This window comes from Elaeis guineensis, chromosome 14 (assembly GCF_000442705.2).
Source record: "Elaeis guineensis isolate ETL-2024a chromosome 14, EG11, whole genome shotgun sequence".
NCBI lineage: Eukaryota > Viridiplantae > Streptophyta > Magnoliopsida > Arecales > Arecaceae > Elaeis > Elaeis guineensis.
Window position 1 is genome coordinate 49,403,883 of NC_026006.2, and position 26,155 is coordinate 49,430,037.

Here is a 26,155-nt window from a genome sequence, read left to right on the forward strand (position 1 = left end):
ATTTTTTCCTTGAAACAAAAGAAACCTACTTGAAGTCATGTAGATAAACAAATGCCAAAATAATACATAGTTGCATGCTTCTATTAGCTGAAACAAACTTATCTTACAACGAAAGAGAGCTAAAATTATATCCACAATAGCATGTTTATAAGACCAATAACTTGACATCTTAACCTGGTCCCATGCCGATACTATATATACTGGAACACAATATATTGGAGAAAAGGAGACCTTCCCATCCCTATTCTAAAATTGGAAGTCCGCCATGCTTTCCTTGGTTCTCTTCAAACCAGTTTAAAGGTAAGCATCCATGGTAACCCATGCATCTCTGAGTTCCAATCAACAATAAAGGTTAATAAACGGCCTTTTTTTAAATTCTTGTAGTGCATAGAAAGCAGTTAATAACATAAAGATGGCAGGTTGCTATAACCTTGCATCAATAGTCAAAGACATAAACAACAAACTTTCTCACATTATGTTGGTTGGCTAGCATTGCAGATTTCTTATGAAGCATATTAACAAAATCTGTTTCTTCAACCAGTCAGACTCTTAACCCATTGCACACGTAGGCATGCAATCCCAGCGTCCATTGATATCAAATAAATTAGTAAAGCCATGTTCCTAAACATGCAACAGAAGTACTGCCTATAAGATGAAACTCGAAACTATGACTGAGAGAATGTAGTTGTATGATAATTGATTGAAAACTATCTATTTTTTTTCAATTCAGAATGTGAGTTCCAGTAGATATTGATCCATATGCAAAAATATTTCACCTATTTCACCTCTTCCAAGAAGTGTGCACACTGAGAAATATGTGATAGTAATAATAGGAGAAAGCTACTAGGCAAGTATACCTTGAGATAGAATCAACAACATCTGGGAACTTCCCAGTATTCCGTTCCGCATTACGACTGTATATCTCGACTGACCCATCCTCCATGAAATGTATCTAAATTTTAAGTTAAACAAGACTTGAAACATGTAAAACATAACCGGAGACAATAGTAATAAGACTAGGTGGTCATGCATACCTGGGCACGCTCACCATCATATTTATATTCACAGGTAAACTCCATTCCTTGGAATTTATCAAGGATCTCAGACACAGCCTTCATTGGTTTAGCTAACATAGGTCCAACTGGGACACCTAATGTAAAATTGCATGCCTCTGGAAGTTTCCACACCCCAACTTGAAGAAGAGTAGGCACAATTTTATCATAGCTAGGAAGTACCGAATATACTTGTTTGATGATTTTTGCAGCCTGAAATGCATAATTAGATAAAAAAAAATTAGTCAGGGAAAACGGAGAAATCTCTCTCTCTCTCTCTCTCTCTCTCTCTCTCTCTCTGTATATGTGTTGTATAATATATATATCAATGAAAAAAGCATTCACATTTCACACTATGCCCCTCTCTCTCTCTCTCAGTTTTGGGGTGGGGGGCATTAAATTTCTCAAAAGAAATCAGGACGCATTTGTGCATGGAATAATTTGAAGAGGTTGATACGTGATGAGAAATCATTTTAATGACGGCTATCTTTTTTAAAAAAAAAGTTAATTTGATCTTAGTGCATCATAGAAAAATTACACATCAATTTTTTTTTCTCGTTTCCTCAGTTAATTTATAGAAGTAAGATAAATTATACGCATGGACACAACAATGGCAAACATATAAATAATTTAACTTTGGATGAATTAAAGCGGATCTTAAACTCCTAATAGAATCCGGTAGTCATAAACAATGAGTAGGAAGAGTTTGTCCACCACAACTTTCGAGGTAGTCGAGTTCAACTACTGAATCTCTAGTCAAAACAGCCTCCTTACCTACAATTTTCATGGTTCCCTTAATGACAGATCTCTAGCAGGTTACATGAACACATTTTCTTGGAAACCAATGTGGAGAATGAATAACAAAGTTATGATAGAGCAATACATCTCTACTACCTTTTTCATATCATCCTAAAAGTTTTCATACTTTCTAGTTGCAAAAACAGACAATTCTCTCACAGTGTTATACAGCAGATAATAAAACAAAATGAAAATTAACGACAGCTGAATAATCCAGGACATAAACTAGTACTGCAAGAAAGCATGTTAACTATCGGATACTATACAACTGCCAATTAAGAGCTACACAACATTTTGCTAGAAAAAAATCAGGACCCACAAAAACATACTGCTTATGCATAAATAATTTCTTTTGAGAAAAATATTGGATTTCCTATCCATTCATTTAATGAGAGAATGAAAAGACTTATGCACAGATGATAGAAAGCCCAATAATAATGATTTAGGTGCATAAACTGCACAGATCTGATAATCAATGAATTACTCTTTTGATCATATCTGATACCTAGATTAAGAATCCATATCTTAACTAGGGGTGCAAGGTGCAAATGAACCGAGCCAAGCCGTGTTTTAAGCTGCTCAGGCTCAGGTTGCCATATAACAAAGCTGTTTGGGCTCAGCTCAGGCTCGAGCGAAGCTTAATAAAAGCAGACAGTTCAAGCCCAGCTCCTATGAGCTTGAGCCAAGCTTCTTACCTAGCCGAGCCAAGCATCTTACCTAGCCGAGCCAAGTTTCCCTTTGATTTTGCAAATCTCCAAGTGTTCGGGCTCAGCATGTTTACAAGTAAGTTTTAAAATATGTATGAGTTTGGTTGGTTTACTAGCTGATCCAGCCCCAAAACTGGCTTTCATCAAGCCAATACTGAGCTGCTCATCATCACTCTGGACTGTTCACAGCCCTCATCTTTAATCTTTCCAAGAAGCAACAGCCAAATGATTAAGGTTTTCTGTTATCTCATTATATCAATGATAAATCACCACATACATATCATTATATTAAATTAGAACTTTGCCTTATAGCATCAGCTTACTGTAAAGCACAAACAATCCTCGACAACTTCATAGCCCTTCTCAGCCATTGCACACATGCATATTACTTGAATAAGTAATTGCAAGCATTGACGGCAAAGGATCAACATTATGTAGTTAGGAAAAGACCAAATTCCACTTTCACATACAACTAAGAAGAGGATGTCATGAGGAGAAAGGCTCATCTTTAAGCTAATGGGTCTGGGAAAGAGGATGGAGCACCAACAGAAATAACAATAGAAGTTCTGAGAGATGATGTCAAAAATCTGTGTTCATAAAGCTAGTAAAGTTTAAATAGTTGTGTAAGGGTTGTTTGTTATATTTAGGGCTACATGCAACAGAATTCATACAAGCTACTACTGAACAGCATATTTGTATTTCCTCAATATAGGTCTCTTTACATCAAAAACACCATTTTTGGGAACACCATTTTCAGGTTAGGTATGAGCATACTATGGTTGAAACTCAAATAGAGGTGAATTCTCTAATAGATTTTTGAAGCAATCAAGATTTCAGACTACTGCAAATGCAGTAACTTTCTGCAGAAAGAAGACAACTAAACAACAACAGCTTAAACTAAATTGTGCAATCAATAGATCGAGCAAAGACAACAGTAGCTATTGACAGTTGACAAAATGATCAAGATTCCTCCCAACATACAGTACAAAATTTGGGGGGGAAGATCATAGTTTTCACCAAGATTTCAAACCGCTAAAACATGGTAGTACGATCAGTACTATACCATTCCGACATGAAATTGGTGACAGTATGGGTGTCAAGATCCCATAACAGCTTTACAATACATACTAGCCATATACGCCTGTGCCAATTAGGGCTGGAATTGTGCTCGAGGCCCATCAAGCCAGGCTGGCTTGAGGTCAGGCTTCAGGCTAGGCCTGAATAAACATTGTCCAGATTTGGGCCAAAAGATGTAGAGCCTGTTTAATTTTCGGGCCAAGTTCAGATATCCCATTGGCCCAGCTTGAACCCGAGCCTAGCTTGTCTACAAAAGCTGAGGATGAGGAAGTTGAGGATCGTGATGACAAGGTTTCCTACTCGGAGGAAGATCTCGAATGTGAAACTGGTGATGTTAGCAGTAAACTGGCAGCCGTCAGCCAAGAGTGCCTGATGGGGCTTCCCAGAGAAGGCGAGCAACACAAGGATCGTGATCCAAGTGACCACCATGGCCAGTGTTGGCACCTCCACCATGAGCGCCACCCCCATGGAGAGCAGGTTGAAGACCCTACTGTAGAGCACGGAGGTGTAGAGGGTCGGGCAGCCAGCGGCGACAGGGGAGGAGGTGGAGATGGTGGCGGACTTGTACCAAGAGTGAGGGAGGAGGAAGATGGCCTAGCTGCCGATGCAGGTCTTGATGCTACACCAGCCACAAGTGACGAGGGCGCGGAGGAGGGCAAGGATGTGGGTGCCGTGGATGCCGAAGGCAAAGCAGAGATGCCGTAGTGGGTGCCATGATGGTGGTGAGGATGAGAGGGGCTAGGAGGATCGTATTGCCGAGGATGATGATGATGGCGACTCCCCCCATCATATATCTAGGTTTCTTCTGAATTTAAGGCTAGAATTTTTAAGCTAGCCCAATCAAGCCCAAGCGAGCAAAGGCCTGGGCTCGGGCAGCTCAAGCCTAGATTTTTCAAAAAAAATTTGGGCCTAAGCCCGGCATGAAGCCCCAAAAAAATTTCAAGCCAAGCTAAGTATGGGTATGGCCAGGCCCAATTCCAGCCCTAGTGCCAATCGTGCTAATATATACAAGCAGCACCATACTAATCATACAAATTGGTAGTGATAGTTTTTCAATTTTTTGAAGGATGTTAGTTTTGGTACATATCGTCAGCATTGGTATCATACCTATATCACACTGTTCCAATGGCAAATGGTACAAAGTTCAATACTGATTTAAAACCTTGGGGTTTAATATGAGAAAACTTGGATAGACATCTTTGAAGACTTATATAGTTGCTAATGTACTAGCATTAGCATTAAAAAAAGCTAGAATATTAGAATGATTTAGCCACAGAATACCATTATTCTGATGCATATTTGTCATAAGTTATAATGCACATTCACACTGACCTCTTCAAGGGGAGATTGAGTTTGCAAAGGTGGTCTCGGACATGTTTCAGAATACACAGCTGCTTGTCCAAGAGCTACAAGGACAGTTTTCTCTGCCAAACCAATTCGCATCTTTGACTGCAGCATATCATTAAAAGAATTTTAAAAATAGAAAAGAAAATAAATATGGTTGAAAAAGATGGGATTTTGTTACCTGCAGAAGACGAGTTATATACAGAGGCTCACATTCAGTTGCCGCAACCAGAAGTCCCTTTATATGATTCTTTTTCTTGTCTTGACTATTTGCCCCAGATTCCTATTAAAACAAAAAGAGAAGCAAATAATAAGCTAAATAGACTAAATGTCCCATGGTAAATAACAAAGATCTCTCAGATAATGTAGTTTATTAACGCCTGAGCAGCGGTTCTTCATGTGTGTCTACTTTCTACACAAACCACATTGTAATACAGTTTGTCGCCAAGTTTTCACCTTTACTATGAACATATTGACTATTATCATTTGAAAGATGGCAAGCCAAAAATTGCAATACAATTTGCAAAAAGTATTGAGCATTTATGAAGATGGGAAACATTTAGTCTCAACCTTAATTTAATTGCACAAAGCAGAAAGAAAACATTGATCAGGTGGGGGGGGGGGGGGGGGGGGGAGCGTGCGGAATTCAGTGCAAGACAGTTGGCAAAGAACCAAGTGTCCCAATATGTCTAACAGCTCAATCTTCAAAACCATGAGAAAGGAAATCTAACACATAACAGAAATTCGTATACATCACATATACCAATTTGACCACCAGACAAATTCGATAGTTAGCAGTATTCCATGTTTAAAAGAAATACTGTTATATTTCTTATAAAAAATGAAAAAGCAAGGTATGAACAATGATTATAAGTGACAAGACACTTTAAAATAATGATAATTGCACCTTAAAAAGGTTAAGTGCCATCATCCGCAAGTGTCCTATGATAGGACACTCGAAAACAATTAAAAGGATACCCTTTTTAAAGTTAAGAATTGTGAAAGGGTATTTATTCAAGCTATATGATTAGAGAAGTTCCTGAACAAGAAAAAGCAAGAAAATAAGAACTCAAAGCCCGATCAATATGATCATAAATTTTCCACAAGGGAAACTAACCTAGAAAACTTAGGCAAAAGTTGTTCACTATAATCAAGAGAAGAAATGATCAAACCTTCGCAATGGCCCGGAGTGTCTTGAAAACCTTGTCGATCGTCAAAGGTTTAGGCTGGAACATCAACTTTTGAGTCGAACGACTTGCTTTCGCAACAAGACCCAAGTCACCCAATTCCTGCCATCACAGACTACAATGTAGGTCCCAGAAGGGGGAAAAACAAAGGAAAAAGGTCTACAAATGAGTCGAAATCCATCTACTAACGCTGTTTTGCTTCTTCACATGCTCCTCCTTCCGACCATAAGCCTCAGCGAGCGCCTTAATGATGGAGGCTTCCCCGATCCCAAGCTCAAGACCCTCATGTGGCGGAGCGATCTTGTTTGCCGTGAGGTAAACGGCGGCAAGAAGATCCCCTGGAGTGGTGGCGATCACCGTCCGGAAGGCATTGCAAAGGATCTCCGTCATGGCAATCCGGCCGGACTCTTTTCCGATCAGCTCCCAGGCACGGACAAGAAACGAGAAGGGGACCGGCTCGCCATCCTTCCAGTAAGCGGCGGCCCTAGGGTTGAAATCGGAACACTTCTTCCGGAGCTCGAGGGTGGCGGTCTTCTTCTTCTCGTCCAATTGTTCCTTGGGGCCGCCGCTGGCCGGTGGATTATTTGGGGTTTTGGGCGGCTCCGGAAGAGGGCGGGAGGGGTCCGAGGGCGGGGATGGGGTGGGAGGCTCTACGTTCTTGGCCTTCTTCCGGGCGGCGGCGGCGCGGGCGCCGTCCATGAGGGCCTCGGCGACGGTCCGGCGGGCGGACATGGCGGCGCCGCGGTAGGAGGAGAGGTAGAGGAGAGAGGAGGGGTATAGGAGGGAGGAGAGGTTTAGGGTTTTAGGTTTAGAGAAGGGGAAGAAGGAAAAGAAGGGAGGAGGAGAAGGGAGAAATTTGAAGAATGTGAGAGTTGGAGCTCTCAACAACATGGAAGAGACAGAGAGATGGAGATGGGAGGCAAAGAAATATGATTAATTGTTATTTCAACCCAATTTATGTTAAATTATAAAAAGTTTACCATATCAGTTTACAAAAATTGTTGGTCAAAAGTAAATAATATCTTGTGTTTTAATTTAACTTTTAAAATATCCTCTGCATCCCCAATTTGATGAAGCATTAACTTTATATTTTTTAATTTATTGTAATGTTCTCCATTGATCATTTAATTTGGATAAAAACTCATCAATAGTATCTACATGGCAAATTATTTTGAGTTGGATTACTGATATAAATTTGTTGAATCAATTTAAAATAAAATAAAATATTGTATCGACTCAAAAAAAAATTAAAAGATAAAAATATCTTGTGTCCTAATCTTAATATCATCTCTTCTTTTAACATTTCTCCAACTTTATCGACATCCCCAACCACCATCGCCGCCTCATTTCTTCGACCGCCACCTCGACCTCCATCCTGCTCTCCTCTCCATCTTCTTTTCCTTTTCCTCTTTTTCTCTCTCTATTTTTTTTTCTCCTTCTTTTTCCAAAACTTGGGCAAAGAAGATGAGAGTACTATTAAAGATTTTTTGTTTTTGCTAAGAAAGTTGTGATATAAAATTAACAGTTTTATTTGATACTTTAGAACATACAAAACCCCTACTTACTATAAGATGAGAGGGAGCCAAGATGAGCCAATCATTAAAGATTAAAAGGGTGTGTGTCTTCCGTGGTGGCAATATTTGAAAGAGGAATTGATACCAAGATGCATTCGTGGAGCTTGACAAAAAAGTGATAGATATCTGAATTCTATCCTTCCCTTTTACTCAAATGTTGTCTATCTTTATCTATGATTAACTCTATTTACTCAATAAATTATTGGGGACATAATATGAGATATTAAAACTGATGCAAGCATGCATTAGAGAAAGATGGAAATAGTTCAATATTTCAACATATTCATCGTATTACCTCATTTCTTCTCCCTTGCAATTATTTTTTTGTTAACTTTTTTCATTTCTTTGGTAGCAATTCATCTTATCTTATCAGTAAGTAGGAGTTCTCTGACACTTTCAACAGGAATACATTAGAAATAGAGGGAGAAGAGAAGAGAGAGAGGAGGAAAGATAGGAAGAAATTAAATAAAATGAAAAGTGAGGAGGAGAGGAGGATGGGGGTGGAGGCGGCGGTGGAGATGGGGATGACGACGATGACGGTCAAGGGAATGGGGGCAACAGTGGTGATGGCGGTAGTTGGGGAGTCGCCGATGAGGGTTGGAGAAGGATTAGGGGAGGAGATGGAGATTAGAAATTGGGTAATTTGATCATTTAACTCTTTTGAATCCATATCATATTTCATCTTATTTTAAATTGGTCCAACAAATCAATACTAACAATTCAACTCAAAATAATTTGCCATGTAGATAATATTGACAAGCTTTTGGGCAAATTGATTAGTCAGTGGGGAATACTGTAATAAATTAAAAAATATAAAATTGATATTATAACAATTGAAGATGCAAAAGGTATTTACAAATCGAGTTAAAATGTATGATGTTATTTATTTTTGATCTTACAAATAATCTAGATGTAGTTTGAAACATTACTGCAATTCTAGCTTATTTTAACATTCTAATAGATTGGGTACGTCCAATTTCCACAAAGAAAGTCATCTTCTGAGATTTTTTTACCAAAAAAAACAAGCATGCGGGGTTATCAAGTAAATTATTTGAGATTTATGTTTCTAGAAGAGCAAGAACAGTTTACAAGAATTGATACATATATATATATATATATATATATATATATTTTTGGTAACATGATAGATAATTTTTTTCATCATCTGTCTCGACAGCAGAGGCATTTATTTGAATAGATTGGAAAGATAACTATATTTTATAACTGCTTCAAGTTTTGATCTATCTATATATACATAGACACACACATAAAATAATGGAATCCATGCCATACGTCGGATGATAATCAATATGGAGACATAATTTTATATAATAAAAGAATAATAAAAATTAAAAAATAGAGGTGTGACGCTAATCTTTCTGATTTTTTTGATCGCTGTAGCAGAAACTGGCGCTTCAATTGCAAGAAAAAATAAAGATGAGGGTTTTTCTTTCCAGTCTTCTACTACCTTTGGTGGTCATAACACTAAATTCAAGTTTTTTTTTTTTTTTTGTATATAGAAGAAAATAAATAAGAAGCAAAATTCTTTTTTTTCTATTAAGTTCCCAAAAGAAATAAGATGCAATTTTTTTGATTTTCATTTTTACATGCAGTTTTTTTAATAACTTCTAAAAATAATTAAAAAGAGCCAATTTTTTTATAATTTTATTTCTAATTTTTTGAAACTTTGAAGGGTGGTTGAGTTTTCTCTTTTATTTCGGTTTAATACGTGTGTGTGTGTGTGTATATGATACAACATTGTCAGAGAACATCAAAAGATTTTCAAAGGCAATAATAGAAAACTATGTCTGGATAAATATGGACTTTGAATATTTGGACATCCAAAAAGATCTTATTATAACAACTGGTACTTGTCATTACAATAGCTGGGTTGGATTATGAAATTAGGACCTTCTCAATCTGCTTAATTATCATATAAGTATGTGATCTTTCAAGTGTCTACTCTTATGTCATGTTCTATGGCCACTTGCTCTGTTACCACTTTGGCACTTTACAGTCCTCCTCATGATGTTATTCTTCCATGGCTATTACCGTTTTACTGGATCATAGCTTTTGACATTTAGACCTGGTTAATCCAAACTTAGCTCCAAAATCATTGTGGTTTGTTGCCTTGGTAGTAAAACTTTAAATCGGCATAAGAATGTCGAAATTGAAATTTCTTGAGACAAAAACTTAACAATTGCAATATCTGGATCTTTTTTTTGTATATGCTATAAATATCAATTTTGTACAAAATTGATCCGTCTATTACAAATTTCCACTACGTCAATTTGAGAGTTAATTTGTATGAGATGTTGAATGTGAAACATGATCTACAATTCAGTGATAATTTTATTATGCTTTGGATGACATAACAATTTGCTTTTGTTCTTATTCTTCATAAGATAAGGTGGTTGAATCCAAATAACATGTATATTTGTGCGCACTTTTATAGGTGTCCTGCAGCTTTAGGAGGCATCAGTTACGCATACTGCTAGGTACAACAAAAGCGTTGATTTTTGGCAAGTTATTTATGGAATTAAGAGTAAGTTAACAAGAAGTACCAACAGTAATTGGCAAACTTACATGAGTTTCTAGCGAAAGTAATCGGATTAGATCGGATAGAATATAGATTAGATTAAATATAATTTTGATAAAAAAAAATTTATCAATATAATCTAACATATTTATTAAATAGATCAAAAATTTATATAAGAATTTGATCTATTTATTGAATAGGTAATCGAATCTAATTCACATAATTCGTTTATTAAACTTGCCAAGTCAAGTTAAACAGATTAAATCGGTTAAATACATTTTTAATAGATTAAACAAGACAAACAGATCGGATTAAATAAGATAAAAATAAATTAAATAGATTTTAAATTGATTAAATAGGTCTATTTTGGGTTGGTTAGGTTAAACCCATTATCTGACCCATCCAACTTAAATATTAAATTAGTTACATGAGTTAATGAATCGGTTGTCTGGGATCCAAATCTTATGTGAATATTAAATAGGTTTTAATGGATCGATCTATTTATGATCCGAATATATTTACTCTAAATTTAAATTTGCTTATGGTGAATCGAATATAGATCAGTTGATGGATTATGACAATGGTAATTTCTTTATTGAGAAAAATTTTTAATTTTCACATCTTGATTTCATTGATCTTCAATAGGAGTATTTGTAGATTACAATGCCAGTTATTACAGCAATTACAAGAAAAAGGAACATCTTGATTACATTCTGTCAAGGAACCAAAAGTAGAATTGCTAAACAAAGAGAAAGCAAAAATGGGTGTGCAGGCTAAATATGAATAGATGTTGACTTACTAAATATAGAGAGAAAACAAATAAGAGTATATGCCAAAAGTAGAGCGATGAGGTAGAATGAATATGTGCTGACACACCCCCTCAAGATGAAGAGTCAGGACCACGAATCTTCAACTTGTCCCTTAGGAACCTAAAACGTGAGGTACCCAAGGGCTTGGTGAGAATATCGGCAAGCTGATCTTGGGTGGAGATGAACTGAACAGATAGTTGATGTCATGCAACACGCTCACGAACGAAATGAAAATCAATTTCGACATGCTTCGTGCGAGCATGGAAGACAGGATTGGCTGAGAGATAAGTAGCCCCAATATTGTCACACCATAGAATGGAGGGACCATATAAGGGATAGCCAAGTTCTTGAAACAATGACTCAAGCCAGATTAGTTCAGCTGATGCATCTGCTAAGGCCTTGTATTCATATTCTATGGATGATCGAGCAACTATCTTCTGTTTACGAGATGCCCATGAAATAAGGTTGGGGTCAAGAAATATTGTATAGCCCCCAGTGGAACGTCTATCAGTCCCACTACCTGCCCAATCTGCATCGAAGAAGGCTTGAAGAGAGCGAGAGGTTGATCTCTGAATTTGTAACCCATGATCAGCTGTAGCTTGAAGGTATCGTAAGATGCGCTTGACCATAACCCAGTGATCAGAACTAGAAGACTGCATAAACTGACATACTTTATTCACTGCAAAGAAAATATCAGGACGTGTCAATGTAACATACTGAAGAGCTCCAACAATGGAGCGATACTGTGTAGGGTCTGGATAAGGAGCACCCCCTGAATCAGAATCTTGTGTCATGGCCATTGGGGTCTGAACAGGTTTACAATCAACTATGCCTACTTTTGAAAGAAGATCTCTAATATAGCAAGTTTGAGATAATAATAATTCGATAGAGTTTTGAACAGCCTCAATTCCTAAGAAAAAATGAAGATCACCAAGATCCTTAATGGAGAATTCTGTAGCGAGTTGACGAAGAAGTCAAGAGACCTGACTGGAGTCATTGCTAGTTACCAAAATATCATCAACATAGATGAGCACATAGAGGACATGAGAGTTCGTCCTCAAAATAAATAATGAAGGATCAGTCTTGCTGGCAACAAATCCTAGTCTGAGAAGAAACTGGGAAAGATGGTGAAACTAGGCACGGGGTGCTTGTTTTAACCCGTATAGAGATTTGTGGAGATGACAGACATAATCTGGATGGTCACGATCTTCAAATCCTGGAGGTTGTGACATATAGACTTCCTCTGTCAGGTTGCCATGCAGAAAAGTATTATGAACATCTAATTGCTTGATGGACCAATCTTGAGATATGGCAATACTTAGAACAGTCCGAATGGTGGTAGGTTTGATAACCGGACTGAATGTCTCATTGTAATCAAGATCAAGCTGTTGGTGGAACCCTTTTGTAACTAAGCACACTTTATAGCGCTCGAGAGAGCCATCAGCCTTTCTCTTGATCCTGTACACCCATTTACACCCAACTAAATTTTTTTGTTGAGATGAACGTAGAACAAGAGACCATGTACTATTACGAACTAAAGCATTAAACTCCTCAGTCATTGCAGCACGCCACACAGAGTGTTTAGATGTCTGAGTATAACAAGTAGGTTTTATGGTGAGGATAGTGCTAGTGAGGGCGGATGGTTGTTTGAGACGGAGTCGAAGCACCATAGAATGTGTACGGGTGGGTTGGGTAGGTTGTTTAGAGGAGGTTGTGTCTTGTTGAAAACTTATCATGGGGGAAGATGTAGGAAGGGAGTCTTTGTGGATAAGGGATTGCAATAGGAGTCAGTAAGTAATCTGGTCTGAACAGGTATAGAGTCTGTAGTACTAGAGGGGCTGGAAGGGAGAACGGTCATAGGAGGAGGTGCTGGGGCAGATCGAGACATGGGAGATGCAACCGATGGTGAGGTGGACAATTGGGACAAAGGAGATGGAGGAATAGATGGTGGAGGGTTGGCCTCTTGTAGAGGTCGAAGTGATGTAACACCCTATGGTAGGGAAGAGGAAGATGGTGGTGGTGGACAATCCAATGGAGAGTGAGATTGAAAAGAAAAGATAGATTCATCAAAGCGAACATACCTAGCGATATATGTACGATTTATTTTCACATCAAAACATCGATAGGCACTATGAGAGGGACTATAGTCAAGAAACACATACGGTTGAGAGCGGTACTCCATTTATGATGATTGTAAGGATGAAGAAAGGAAAAGTATGAACACCCAAAAATTCGTAGGAAGGCATAGGATAGTGGTTTATTGTAAACGAGTTCGAAGGGGGACACACCACTAGAGACTTTAGATGGCATCCTATTAATGAGAAATACAGCCGTTTCAAAGGCATAATGCCGGTACAATATGGGTACAGATGCATGAGTAAGAAGAGACAGACCGATTTTCATAATATGACGGTGACGACGTTCAACAGCCCCTTGCTGCTCGTGGGTGTGGGGAGCTGCGATACGATGGGTAATGCCAATTTTACTAAAAAATTGAGGAAGAGAGCAAAACTCCCCTCCCCAGTCAGTTTGGATTGATTTAATAGTACGAGAGAAATGTCGTTCAACCAAAGCTTAAAATTGTAAGAAAATAGAGAACACATCAGATTTGCGCATTAATGGATAGAACCAAATATATTTACTGTGGTCATCAACAAAAATTACATAGTAGCGGTATCCTAACAAAGATGGAGTAGGAGAAGGACCCCAACATCACTATAAATGAGGTCTAATGAAAATTGACTACGACGATGGAACGGAGATAAGTACAACTTGCTGGACTTGCCTAACTGACACGAGAGACAAAGAGGAAGAAGATATGTAGACTTGCAGGGGAGATTATTGGTCTTCACCATGGAGCGAAGCAAGTGATAATGAGGATGGCCCAAACGGTTATGCCAGCCATCAAAAGTGGCGCTCTCGGCCATGTGAACAGATGCAGACAAAGAAAAAGGGCTGAAATGGAGAGTGTATAATCCTCCTTTACTCGGATCGGATAATACTGTGGTCTTAGTGGTTCGATCCTTCACAAGAAAATGATATGGATGAAATTCAAAAAAGACATTATTATCTTTTGCAAACTGTTGCACGAAAAGTAAATTTTTAAAAATAGAGGGAACGTGTAAGATGTTAGATAATTGAAAAGAAAGAGAAGAGTGAGGAGGGGAAAAAGAACCATGAACAATATGTGATATATGTAATCTCTTACCATTGCCTACATGCACCTGATCAGGACCAGTGTACTCAGCATAGGAGGACATAGAATGAATATCAAGAGTAACATGGTGAGATGCTCCTGCATCAGGATACCAAGTGAGGGCGGTGGATGGGTGAGGGGTAGGGAGAAGTGGCGGATTAGGATGATGGTGAGATGGATTTGGATTTGAATATGGTGAATATGAAAAATTTACGTTAGGTTATGGTGAATATGGATAGGGTTGCTGAGGATGATAGAAGCAGGTGGTATTAGAGTGGTTGTTACGATTGCAAAAGGAGCACCATTGAGAACCACGACCATCAGGTGAACCAAAATGACCATGACCTCGACCAAACCTGCCACGTCCCCCATGACCTTGATTAAAGCCACGGCCAATAGAGGGCCTAGGGTCAGTAGAAGAATGGGGGGACCGTTGAGCGGTATTGGCGATAGGATTGGTAGAAGAAGTAGTATCAGCAATGGTTAATTTTTTGAATGTCCGCATGCTTTCATGGCTAAGTAATAGCCCATGAAGTTCAGTATATGTCGGAGGAGTATGTCGATTAAGAATATTAGGAACCGCATCTTGTAGATCATCACATAGAGCACGCAGCACATATAGATTAAATTCAGTAGACTTGAGGACATTACCAGATGCAGCAAGTTTATCAGCCACAGCTTTTGCACGTCGGAGCAGAGAGGTGACGGTCTCATCTGATTTTTGACGAAGATTCTGCAACTTCAGATGTAGAGACATGAGTCGGGTAGGAGATGCTGAACCAAAGGCTTCATAAAGAGTGCTCCAGCACTCAAAACTGGTCTCTTTGTCAAGAAGAAGAAGAACCAAATCTTCAGATAATGAAGCAATGAGAAGGCTTACGAGTTGGACATCTTGTTGTTGCCAGACAGCAGCGGCAATAGGATCGGTGGGCTGTGGGTGAGAACCATCGAGGAACCCAAATAAGCCTTGACCTTTTAAGAAGTGAGTAATTTGCTTTCTCTAGATCAAAAAATTGGAGGTATACAACTTGATGGATAGAAAATGCTGTGCAGATGGAAAGGTGAGAGGGGTCGTTGTGATTGGTGGAGGAGGAGAAGAGGGATTGGAGGAGGTGGAGATAGATGAACTGGTGGCCATAAGAGAGCACTGAAGGAGGAGGAAGAAGGGGTGCTCGTTGGAGCTTCAGGGCTCTGATACCATGACAATGGTAATTTCTTTATTGAGAAAAATTTTTGATTTTCACACCTTGATTTCATTGATCTCCAATAGGAGTATTTGTAGATTACAATACCAGCTATTACAGCAATTATAAGGAAAAGGAACATCTTGATTACATACTCAATAAGACCAAAGAATCAAAAGTAGAATTGCTAAACAAAAAGAAACCAAAAATAGGTGTGCAGGCTAAATATGCATATATGTTGACTTACTAAACATAGAGAGAAAATAAATAAAAGTATATGTCAAAAGTAGAGCGATGAGATGGAATGAATATATGCTGACAGATTAAATAATATTTTGTCAGCCTTAATTACAAAATAAGATTAATCAAATAATTTAGTTCAATCATTTGATTCCCATATCATACAAATGACATTGGAATTACCAAGTCTAGGAAAAGCATGAAGACAAGAAAAGGGATACTCATACATTATAATTTGTTTAAATATACTAAAAAAATCACTGTTGTCAATGCAAGTAGTATCTGCCTCTTGCAAAATAGTACGTATTTGAAGAACCATATATATAGGCAATTACAGAAGAGAATGTTTTGACATGGTCATTGGTGGTGAGTTTCACATTATGTATTAAAATTCTTGCATATGAGATGGTTTTTTTGCATTAGTTACTTGATCATTCATGAAATCGGAGAAATTAAAAATTGGTAATATGCAGAAGAATTAGATGTAAATTTTGAAGTGCCCAACATGGACGTACGCATCTCCTTAAATCAAAAAAAACAAAAAATAATTTTTTTTTTTTGTTTCAGCTGTTACTCTGTTGTAAAACTGCATCATATGGACTGCTGATTCAACTTAGCCCTTCTACTTATATAGATTTGATTTCTACTTATCTCTTATAGTGAATATTTTTTACTTTACAATATGATTTTTAAAAAGTAGAGGGATAAGCCTTGGTGCTATGGCAAGATTACTGATATCGAAGTTGTTTTTAAAACACAAAAATAATTTCGCTGTACGTGGAGGTAACGTTATAAACACTGAAGCCTCATGAATGTTTTATCAGAAAAAAAAAAAAAAAAAAAGAGCTTCATGTATTGGGCCATCCCTTTTTAAATATGATAAGAAAAATATAGTACAAAGTGTACTATGATATGCACCACACTAATATATGATTGATATATGGGCTACTGCAACCCTAAAGTGCATAACATCTTTTGGACATTTTAAAACGTCAGTACCAAAATAATGCCAAGTTACCAACAGACTGGTGATTTAAAGGTTTACTTTTCTCACAAATACATATATAATGTTGCCATTTTGGTCATTATTTTATAAATATTTTACCATATCAATAGAAGCTATTTTTTCAATTGTTTGCATGAAATAAATGAGGCTTTGGACTTATCATTGCTTGGAATTTTGATTCTAACGTTTAAATTTTTAACTAAATTGGGAGAACATGATTTATTCGGACTTCTCACTTAGTTGGTTTTTCTTCCAACCTCTTGTGTTTTTCGCTTGAAAATTGTTAGCAACAAGATATTGTTGACATGCTAGGTCATTGCCAAAGAAAGACTGTTGTCTGTATCTATTTCCAAGGTTGCTGTGTAATGTTTTGTTTTTGAACTTGTTTTTGACTTAAGGAGTATCACTAAATGTGGAAGAAAGGATAGTGAACCTCAAAAAAAAATAAGGATAAAAGGTGCTGCAATATAAAAGTTGAATTCACATTTTTTGTGATTCAATTCTTTAAACAACTTCTTTGGGATTCTCAGGGCTTGCAAGGCAAGTAGTAATTTGATGTGAGATTATGTGAACTTCTCTTCTAGGATTTACATTGGTTCCTTTTCCTCAGTCCTTTTTATTTATTTATTTGTATTTATTTATTTTTTTGATAGAAATTAATTTGCATTTAGTTGAGAAGCAAAAAAACTGGTAAAACCTTCGACTGGGCCATCATCAGTGGTGCAGTTACCTGCCAAAAGGGTGATGGCCTCGGACACAATAATCCAACCTAATAACCGTGTTAGAATTATTATTGGATCATAATTTGTTTCGCTTTGGATCCTGAAGGCTTAGATTCTTATGCACTATGACATAGATTAAGCATGACCCATTGATTTTATATTGTGAACCTGACCTTGTTAGATCCTAACCCAATAGCCTACAAATATTGGTGTTGAACTAGATTGAACTCTCTTATTAGACCAGTAATTGTTTGTTGGATTGGACCAGTTAGATTTTTTCGAATAGTTCAATTAATTTGGTTTAGTTAATCATTTATTGTTTAATCATTGATATGTATTATTAAAAAATAAAATTTACATCAATGCACTACTATATAATGAGTTCCATATATTTATTTATATCAACAAGTCTTAAGAAGACTCAGATGTTGCCACCATATAGAACCATTTACATGAATGGTATGGATGGCTAATGTCCAAATGAGAAATCTAATTTTGATGACAAAAAAAGAAAAAGAAAGTTAAGGTACTCATATAATCAAGCCTGATGTAGCATAAACAGAAATAGCATAACATGACTTCATAATATATAAAAAGATTGCCAAAAGCTATAAGCTAATATTGTTATATAAGACAATATATCTATCAGCTTTCAAACTAAATAATTCGTACAATTTTAATTCAGATCAAATTGCAAACACAAATGCATTACTTAATACTGAAGGTCAAACAAAACACAATTAAAGACAAATTTCATATTGAACCTGATAATTCCGATAAACTCATTACACTTGGTTGCTTGACATTTTATAGTTTCAAATTTATATTCTAGTCGGTCACATCTTCAATAAACGACCATAATCCTATATCTTCCTCAAATGCTAGAGCTAGGCGAGGATTATATCATGTCCATTTTAGATAAACAAAGCAGAGATACCAAAAGTAGGTTGAGAAAATCTAATTGCTAAAAATATTTGCTATTCATTAGATTTTGAATTTTTTAGACCGAATGGCTAGCAAATAAGTCAAATATTCTAATTGTTCTCTCTCTCTCTCCCCCCCTACAGTCAACCCACCCAATATCATCAAAATAAAATAAAATAAAATAAAAATGTTGTGCTAGTGGATTCTTAAGAAATCATTGCCAGCCTAGTTTATCTTTTTTGTTTTTTGTTTTTTTGAATAGGCTAAAGATTTGCAAGGTAATTAAGTATCTATGATAGTTTATTTTCTTTTGAAAATAAAAGTGAGGTACATGATATTGACCTGGTAGACACATATTTGACCCAATCAAAGGTTGACCAAAGGAGCAAAGAAGTTTTTTTTATTATATTTAGACCTAAGATGGTTTTAGAAGACTAATAAAGATTAGGCAAAAAGTCTCTAATATGTAGAAGAAAAAGGTTAACTACCAAATCCTATCCAATCGTGATGAGATTCATATTCTATGTCTATTTCTCATATTTGTTTCAATTAGATCCTAAAAAATTGTGAGGGAGATTTTTCTAAGTTGCGATAAATTCCTATTCCTCTACTTCGTTATTTTATGAGTTTGAAATTTATTCTTTTTTTTTGTTGCTTTCGTCTTATTTTACTTTATTATTGGGTTGATTTCTTCCTCTTCAAGTGAAAGGTCATTGTATATACTATTTTAGTGCAAGAGTAGTTCCAATCTCTTTAGTTTCGTATATTTATATAGAGGTCATCATTTGCCAGAAAGTCTGCAACACCCCATTACCAGACAATAATCCTAAACATATGGAGAGCCAATAGTTAGAAAATATATAGTACAAAAATAGGTGGAATATAATTGTACGGTAGGCCATGAATGTCATGTTAGAGAATCAAAATTATTTAAATATCTTATTAGCCATTTCCATAATATGGAGGTCGGTCGCTTTTCTCCATTTGAGGAAGAGCATCATATGTTCTTCAACATCAAAGATAAGTTTTTTGGATTTCATAGAAAGCTCAAGATAGAGGATTTTCTTGACTAGATCACAACTATTAAGTTATATTAGCAGGCATCTTGTAACTATTCATATGTGATTTTGGAAATTACATCATCGATTCGGCAAAGACAAAACTATCGGACAATTTTTCTAAGAAGATGGCTAACCTATCTTACACCTCTTACCTCCTCATATTTCTCCTTGTCATCATCTCAGGTATTTATCTATCCTTCTTTTCTCTCCATCCAATGATTAACATTATCATCAAAAATAATCTTGATTTTTTTTTTTGCTTTACAAAGGCTAGTATTAAAATATACTTTGTCCATCATTTATTCTTTGATAGGCAATTTTAGGTCTCACAATTGCTGTCACTAATTTGTAGTAATTAATAAAGCAAAGCACCCTATCTTACATGCAAAGGATGGTATGCAAAATCCATATATAAGTCTTATCATTTCTTTATGGGAGAACATAGATTAATTTTAGTTAGAAAATAATCAACTTGTTATAGCTTATTAGATCAATGTTGCCTTTGTCATTCAAACAATAATATCATACCATTAGTTCAGTGTTTGTCCATACAAAATATTTAACCATCTGATTCCCTATCAATAATATTCTATACCAAAAAGGAAATATCATATTGAGATGTTCATTCAGTTTGCACTCATGTAATTTTTTGAACCAACTTAATATCATTCAACCATAGTTTTTGGAATGAGAAAGTTTATTCATCATTTTGAACTTGTCTATGCATCCTTTACTCTTATTTTCATCTTATAGAAGAACAATGCTTTCAAATTATCATGAGATTGCAAATTTTGAGAAAGTTGTTTCAGAAAATAGATCCCTATAGATTTGGTTTTTGGTGGGCACAATAGTAAGCTTAAGCTAAACAAGGGTTCTCAAAAGCTTATAAATTAAATATATTATTCTTAGTGTTCAATAAGATTATTGAATAGTATAGTTTGTCTAAAACATAAGTATTATAGTGTGTATGTAAAGCATCTTGCATTCGTTGAATGAAAAAAATTCTAAATAAATTCTTAATATTATGTATCTACTTACTATTTGAAGCAACATATCAATAGATATATCTACAATGAACACTGATTCCTAGAAATACAATATTTACCTATTTATTTATTTCTTTTGGCATGTATTAGCTTTTTGTTTAACAACAATCTATTTTATTTTGAAATGTGTAGGCGAGATGGTGGTGTCTCAAGAAATCAAAAATAATTATTGCACGACATTTCTCAACCATCGGTGTGTCAATAGGCTTTGTAGCAGACAATGCCTCGAAAAAATGACTGGACTCGGGAAATGCCTTTATAGTACGAATTCAGATGTTATTTGGTGTGTTTGTGCTCATCCATGCCAATAAGTATATATATAAACAGAATAAAAATGATAAAATTCTTTGTTGAACTAGAAAATGTACACATATCAGTTTACTTTAAAGGCTTTGAGACTTGCTATAATTTCTTAGGTATATGTGATGGTTTCTCAATCTCTAAACTCATGTGATGGGATGTTGTCATATGAAACTTGTAAGTTTAGATTTGGATCTCATGATGCCAATTGTTTTTGTAATCCAAACTAATGGTTAGATGCATAAATTAGGAATCTAAAAATTATTCAAATAGGACCTTCAAATAAGGTGGATCTAGGGTTATGTTAATCATATTATACAAAAGCATCTTGAGAATCGGTAATTTCAAATTTTCATGGAAGATTCTGTGGTCTAATTGCTCAACAGAATGGTCTAGTTGAGACTAGAGAAGGTCCATCACATTTTACATATGACACAACATTTAAGGCATGGTCATCGCATTTTATATGTGACATTACATGCAAATTTGCAATTGAGGAGTTGACCAAGCCCACATGCACTTTGCTTATTCATTTTATTTTGAATAATTTCATTTTGTATATAAACACATGTGATTGACCTTTTTCCTTCTTCAAAAGTCTTGAAAAGATCTGTCTTAAAATAACACCCAAGTAATAAATCAATTACAACCCTATCAATGCAAGGATATAGATTTGCTCCTTTGAGACAATGAGAGAGTGAAATTTTGAAATTATTGCTCCTTAATTTTTCTTGAATTTATAGACAATATGACTTGCGAGCTACTAGCTCTAAAAATTTTATTATTTTGGACTCCAAACATCAGGGTTCCACAAGATAAGGAAGCCAACCAATGTTGAGCTTTTAAGTTAGTGGGAGATTTGTGCTCTTAAAAAACAAGGGTGATTGTAAACTAGAAAATTGTGGAAAAGTAGGAAAGAGCACTTTCCATAATATCTCAAATGAAAGTTATATGACGAGCTATCTTTGTCGTTAAAGAACAAATCTAACTCTGTTAATTAATACAATGGGGATGCTATTTAGGGCCTTGCCCTCTTCTCAAATCTTTTTATTGTCTTTTAATGTCCTCCACAATTAAATGTTTTGAAAGTTAACTTGCGGGGTGAAAAAGGTGCGAGCATCATAAGGACAGGGAATTACTACAAAAAAAAATTACTATAGGCAAGGATTGGTGGACAAAAAAGAATTTTATATTTTTTCTGATAAAATAATTTCACTTTGATATTATAGTAAAGTGACTATAAGAAGGTATCAGTAGCACATGAGGCATTAGTAAAATGTCATCACTTTAAAAAATCTAATAAGAAATACGATGGCACAATAAAACAAAAGATAAAGATGTAAGGAACTATAGAGAGAGATTGCTGACATTAAGCCAAAGAAAAGGTCTAGTTTGTGTATATTAGAATATAGAAAATCTTAGAGATGTAATACAATATAAGTGAAACCCTGAGCATGGACAATGAAGCATGATGCTAGGATTTTGGGGAATAGAGTGGTTGGGTCATCAATGGCAATTTTGTTGAGTAGCAGCACCAATAGACAATTGCAAAAACAACACCATAACATATAAACAGGAGATCATAAATCCTTGAGGAGTAATAAAACAGTGAACAAGCATTAAATTAGGTTATAAATCCCTTTAGAAAAAAAGAAGCCCAAAAATCTACAATGTTACCTGTAGGCACTTGTGGATGGTAATCCTAATAGACACAGAATATATAAAGATGAAGCAAGAAAATCCCAATATTGTGGATGTTAAAATTAAAATCAAATTTATACTTTCAGTCCCAGATCAGATTATTCTACTGACTAGTTTCAATTGTAATCATAAACGAAAAATAACCTATTCCACATGCTAGATGCTTTTATACAGAGAGTTTTATTCCAAAAGAAGTTCTTTCTATAGAGGATATCTCAAAGAGTTTCTACGGAGAAGACTTTCGAATAGTAGTTTCTATCTTTTTAAAAATCAATATAGGAGTGGGAGGTTACAAATATAACTACCTCTTGACAGTTTTATTAGAAATATGCTGGACCATGTTAGCCCATCATGGGTGAAATCTATTTGCTATCATTTCCCACACATATGATGGGCTCAATATTATCTTCATGCAAACTATTCTCTTTTCTCTGTACATTCATACTTAGCAAATAGCCCATGTGACCGGCATAATATGATTTGAGAGCTCATTACTATATATTTATTAAGAGTATATAGCAGCGCAACTTATTAAGAAGAGAATATATGCGTGTACCCTAGACTTATTTTTGTTACATCGATTTAAATATTTTTAATTCCTTAATTAATTAATTACACATATAGAGCATATTTAATCTTTTATCATTTTGTATTCATAATTATGTATCATTACTCATAAGCAACATAATTGATCGATCAGTGAATACAAGTAAAGATATAAATAAAATAGTTTTTCTTTTTTACTAGAATGCCTTAGCTCTAATTAACCACTTTTCTAGATATATCCTATTAAATAGAATCACTCATGATTATTGGTAACATATTAAGATCACAGTCATTAAATTGAAACTTTTGAAAATAGTCAAAAATCAGAGGATATTTTATATTTGAGGTTATTTTTGCCTCAAGGGTCTTACACAATAGAAAAGTCGAGATCCATCTCTCATTACCTTTATTGGTCGAGTTTTGCACACGTGGTATGAATCACGTGCTATGATATTTTTTTCTCCTTTCTCGATGGAACGTATATTTTATTTTTATAAATGAATACCATACAGATGATAGTTCAGATACACTATAGTGTCTAACTTGAGTTTTTCTATTATTTATTTAATTTATCTTCTTCCAATCAAAAACTCACATTTGGTATTTAGATAGACTAAGTGGATTATGAAGCTATCCACCTCGATCACAAGATCAGTTATTATTACAGTGACCTCATCTTAATTTATTATCAAGGTGACATATGTTTTAAGTCTGAGCTTTCTATTATTAATATTACATATTTGCTTAAAAAACTATCTCATTTTTGTGCACTACATAGTGATAAAAATGATTACCTATGTGAAAAGGCTAATCTCTGTCCGACTGATATACTTTTGTATTAATTATATTTAATATCTATATATATGTAAAAAAAATAATATAATACTATCTCAAGTATCTTTAGATATTAATTGAATGAAGAATAAATATCATTCTTTGGTGAACAACAAATGGGGAAATATATTATATTAAACTATATATTGAAAAAAATATCACATCATGATCTACATAATCCAAGAGATCTCACATGTCCTACAAACACATATCTGGATATAGGTTCAGTAAAGGGATCTGCAACCATCTTATACATAAATATATACTATATGTTTAATTTTTTTATGCCACTATGTCTCTTATATAATTGTACTTGATATCTATGTACTTTATTTTGTAATGATATTTGAGATCTTTGGTAAAAGCAATTATTGCTTGAGTACCACAATTTATTAGTATTGGATTAGGAGTTTTTTCATAATCTCCAAATGATCCAAAAATCTCCTAAGCCGTATAGCTTCTTGCATCGCTACTGAAGACGCCATAAATTCAGTTTTCATAATAGACAAAGCAATACATGTTTGCTTCTTACTACTCTATAAAATAGCATCAGTATTTAGTAAGAAGACATACCTAAAGGTTGATTTTCTATTATCGAAATCTCTTCCCAAATCAGCATTAGTATAGCCAAGAAATTGTAGATCATTTCCTTGAGAACACAATGAATAGTTTATAGTATCTTTTAGATACTTCAAGATTCTTTTGATTGTTTTCTAATGTATTGGACTTGAATTTGATTGATATCTACTCACCATCTCAATAGCAAAGCAAATATTCAATTGTGTGGGTGTTATGGCGTATATCAAGTTCTCTATAGTACTAGAATAAGAAATTCTTTCAACCTGTCATATCTCCTCTGAAATTTTTAGACATATTTTTAAGCTTAAATTTTCTCTTTTTGTTATTAAAGTATCGATTGGTTTACAATTCTACATATGAAATCGTTCAAGAATTTTCTTAATGTAAGATTCTTATGAAAGAGCTAATAATTTTTTTGAACGATCTCTATGGATATTAACTTTCAAAAGAGCTAATATACTAAATTAAAGCTTGTTCAATGCTCCATCTAACCATATAAATTTTGGGACTTAATTATTACTGTATTGAACGTAGTTTGCTCTAAAAATTATAGTTCTAAAAAAATTTAGATAGTGATTTCTCCCAAAATAAAACTTCAATAATATGAAATTTTGCAAAAGTATTACATTCATTAGGAACTATATGCATATAAAATTTTATGGCCTAATTCTTTATATATCATCAAATAACAATTTCTAAAACTATGATTTTAGAAAATTTCAAATAACGATTTCTTCCAAAATAAAATCCTAATAGTTATGAAACTTTGCAAGAATGTTACACTCATTAAGAGATATAGATATATTAAATTTTATGGCCTAATTCTTTATGGATCATCTGATATCAATTTCATATAAAAAAGGTCCTTAATTACAAATATCTATAGAAATGGCAAAATACAGATCAAGAACATCATCGAAAATATGTTAATCATGCTAGAGAACAGTCTTAACATGCTCTAATACTGATATTGGAATTAAAATAAAATTTATACTTATGATTTCAAATTAGATTATTCTTCTGGCCAGCCCCAGCTGTAATCACAAATAGAAAATAACCTTTTCCACAGACTAGGTGCTTCTACATGAAGAGTTTTATTCCAAGAGAGTTCTTTTTTATAGAGGAGATCTCAAAGAATTTATGCGGAGAAGACTCTCAAATAGTAGTTGCTATCTTTTTAAAAGCCGACATAGGAGTTGGAGGTTATAAATATAGCTGCCTCTTGACAGTTTCGTTAGAAATAGGCTGGGCCATGTTGGCCCATCATGGGTGCCCAATCCAAATCCATTATCTATCAGTGGCATTTACTTGAAAATCATGATAGATAATAGAACAAAAGATAGGCATTAAAGCAGACACTGAACCATTATAACAAAAAAAAAAGAAGGCCAAGAATCTATAATGTTAGATAGAAAGCCACATAATAGATGGGAAAGAGGCTGACAGCAATGAAATAGAATAACCAGTAGCTGCAACATAAAGACTTGAATTACTTGATTCCAGGAAGCTAATAGAATAGTAGAGAAAACCACCAGCTTTGTAATAGGATGGAACTGAAATATATAGAGTATAGACAAAAACAACAGCTGTGCATTATGATGGAATTGAAACATATAAAACTGAAATATAATGGAATTTAAGATTCATAACCACTATCCAAGCCAGAGAAGGAGGAATCTTCTCTCGTGCCAAAACTAAGAAATCACCAAATAATGCATGCTCAGCTGAC

At 35.0% G+C, this 26,155-nt stretch overlaps 1 protein-coding gene across 2 annotated transcripts in view; it reads right to left on the reverse strand.

Moving 5' to 3' along the window:
* Positions 1-7,090, reverse strand: part of LOC105057784 (DNA ligase 1) — a 34,043-nt gene extending 26,953 nt beyond the window's left edge. Inside the window, exons 1-6 of one of the 2 annotated variants that reach the window (XM_073248423.1) lie at positions 6,355-7,090; positions 6,151-6,267; positions 5,160-5,261; positions 4,967-5,083; positions 1,035-1,265; positions 858-952 (exon numbers count right to left, since the gene is read on the reverse strand). In XM_073248423.1, the coding sequence (XP_073104524.1) occupies positions 858-952; positions 1,035-1,265; positions 4,967-5,083; positions 5,160-5,261; positions 6,151-6,267; positions 6,355-7,056 (1,364 nt within the window). In that variant the 5' untranslated portion in view covers positions 7,057-7,090. The remainder of the gene's footprint in view (positions 1-857; positions 953-1,034; positions 1,266-4,966; positions 5,084-5,159; positions 5,262-6,150; positions 6,268-6,354) is intronic. The other variant, XM_073248422.1, reaches the window with a different exon arrangement.
* Between the last annotated feature and the right edge of the window lie 19,065 nt (positions 7,091-26,155).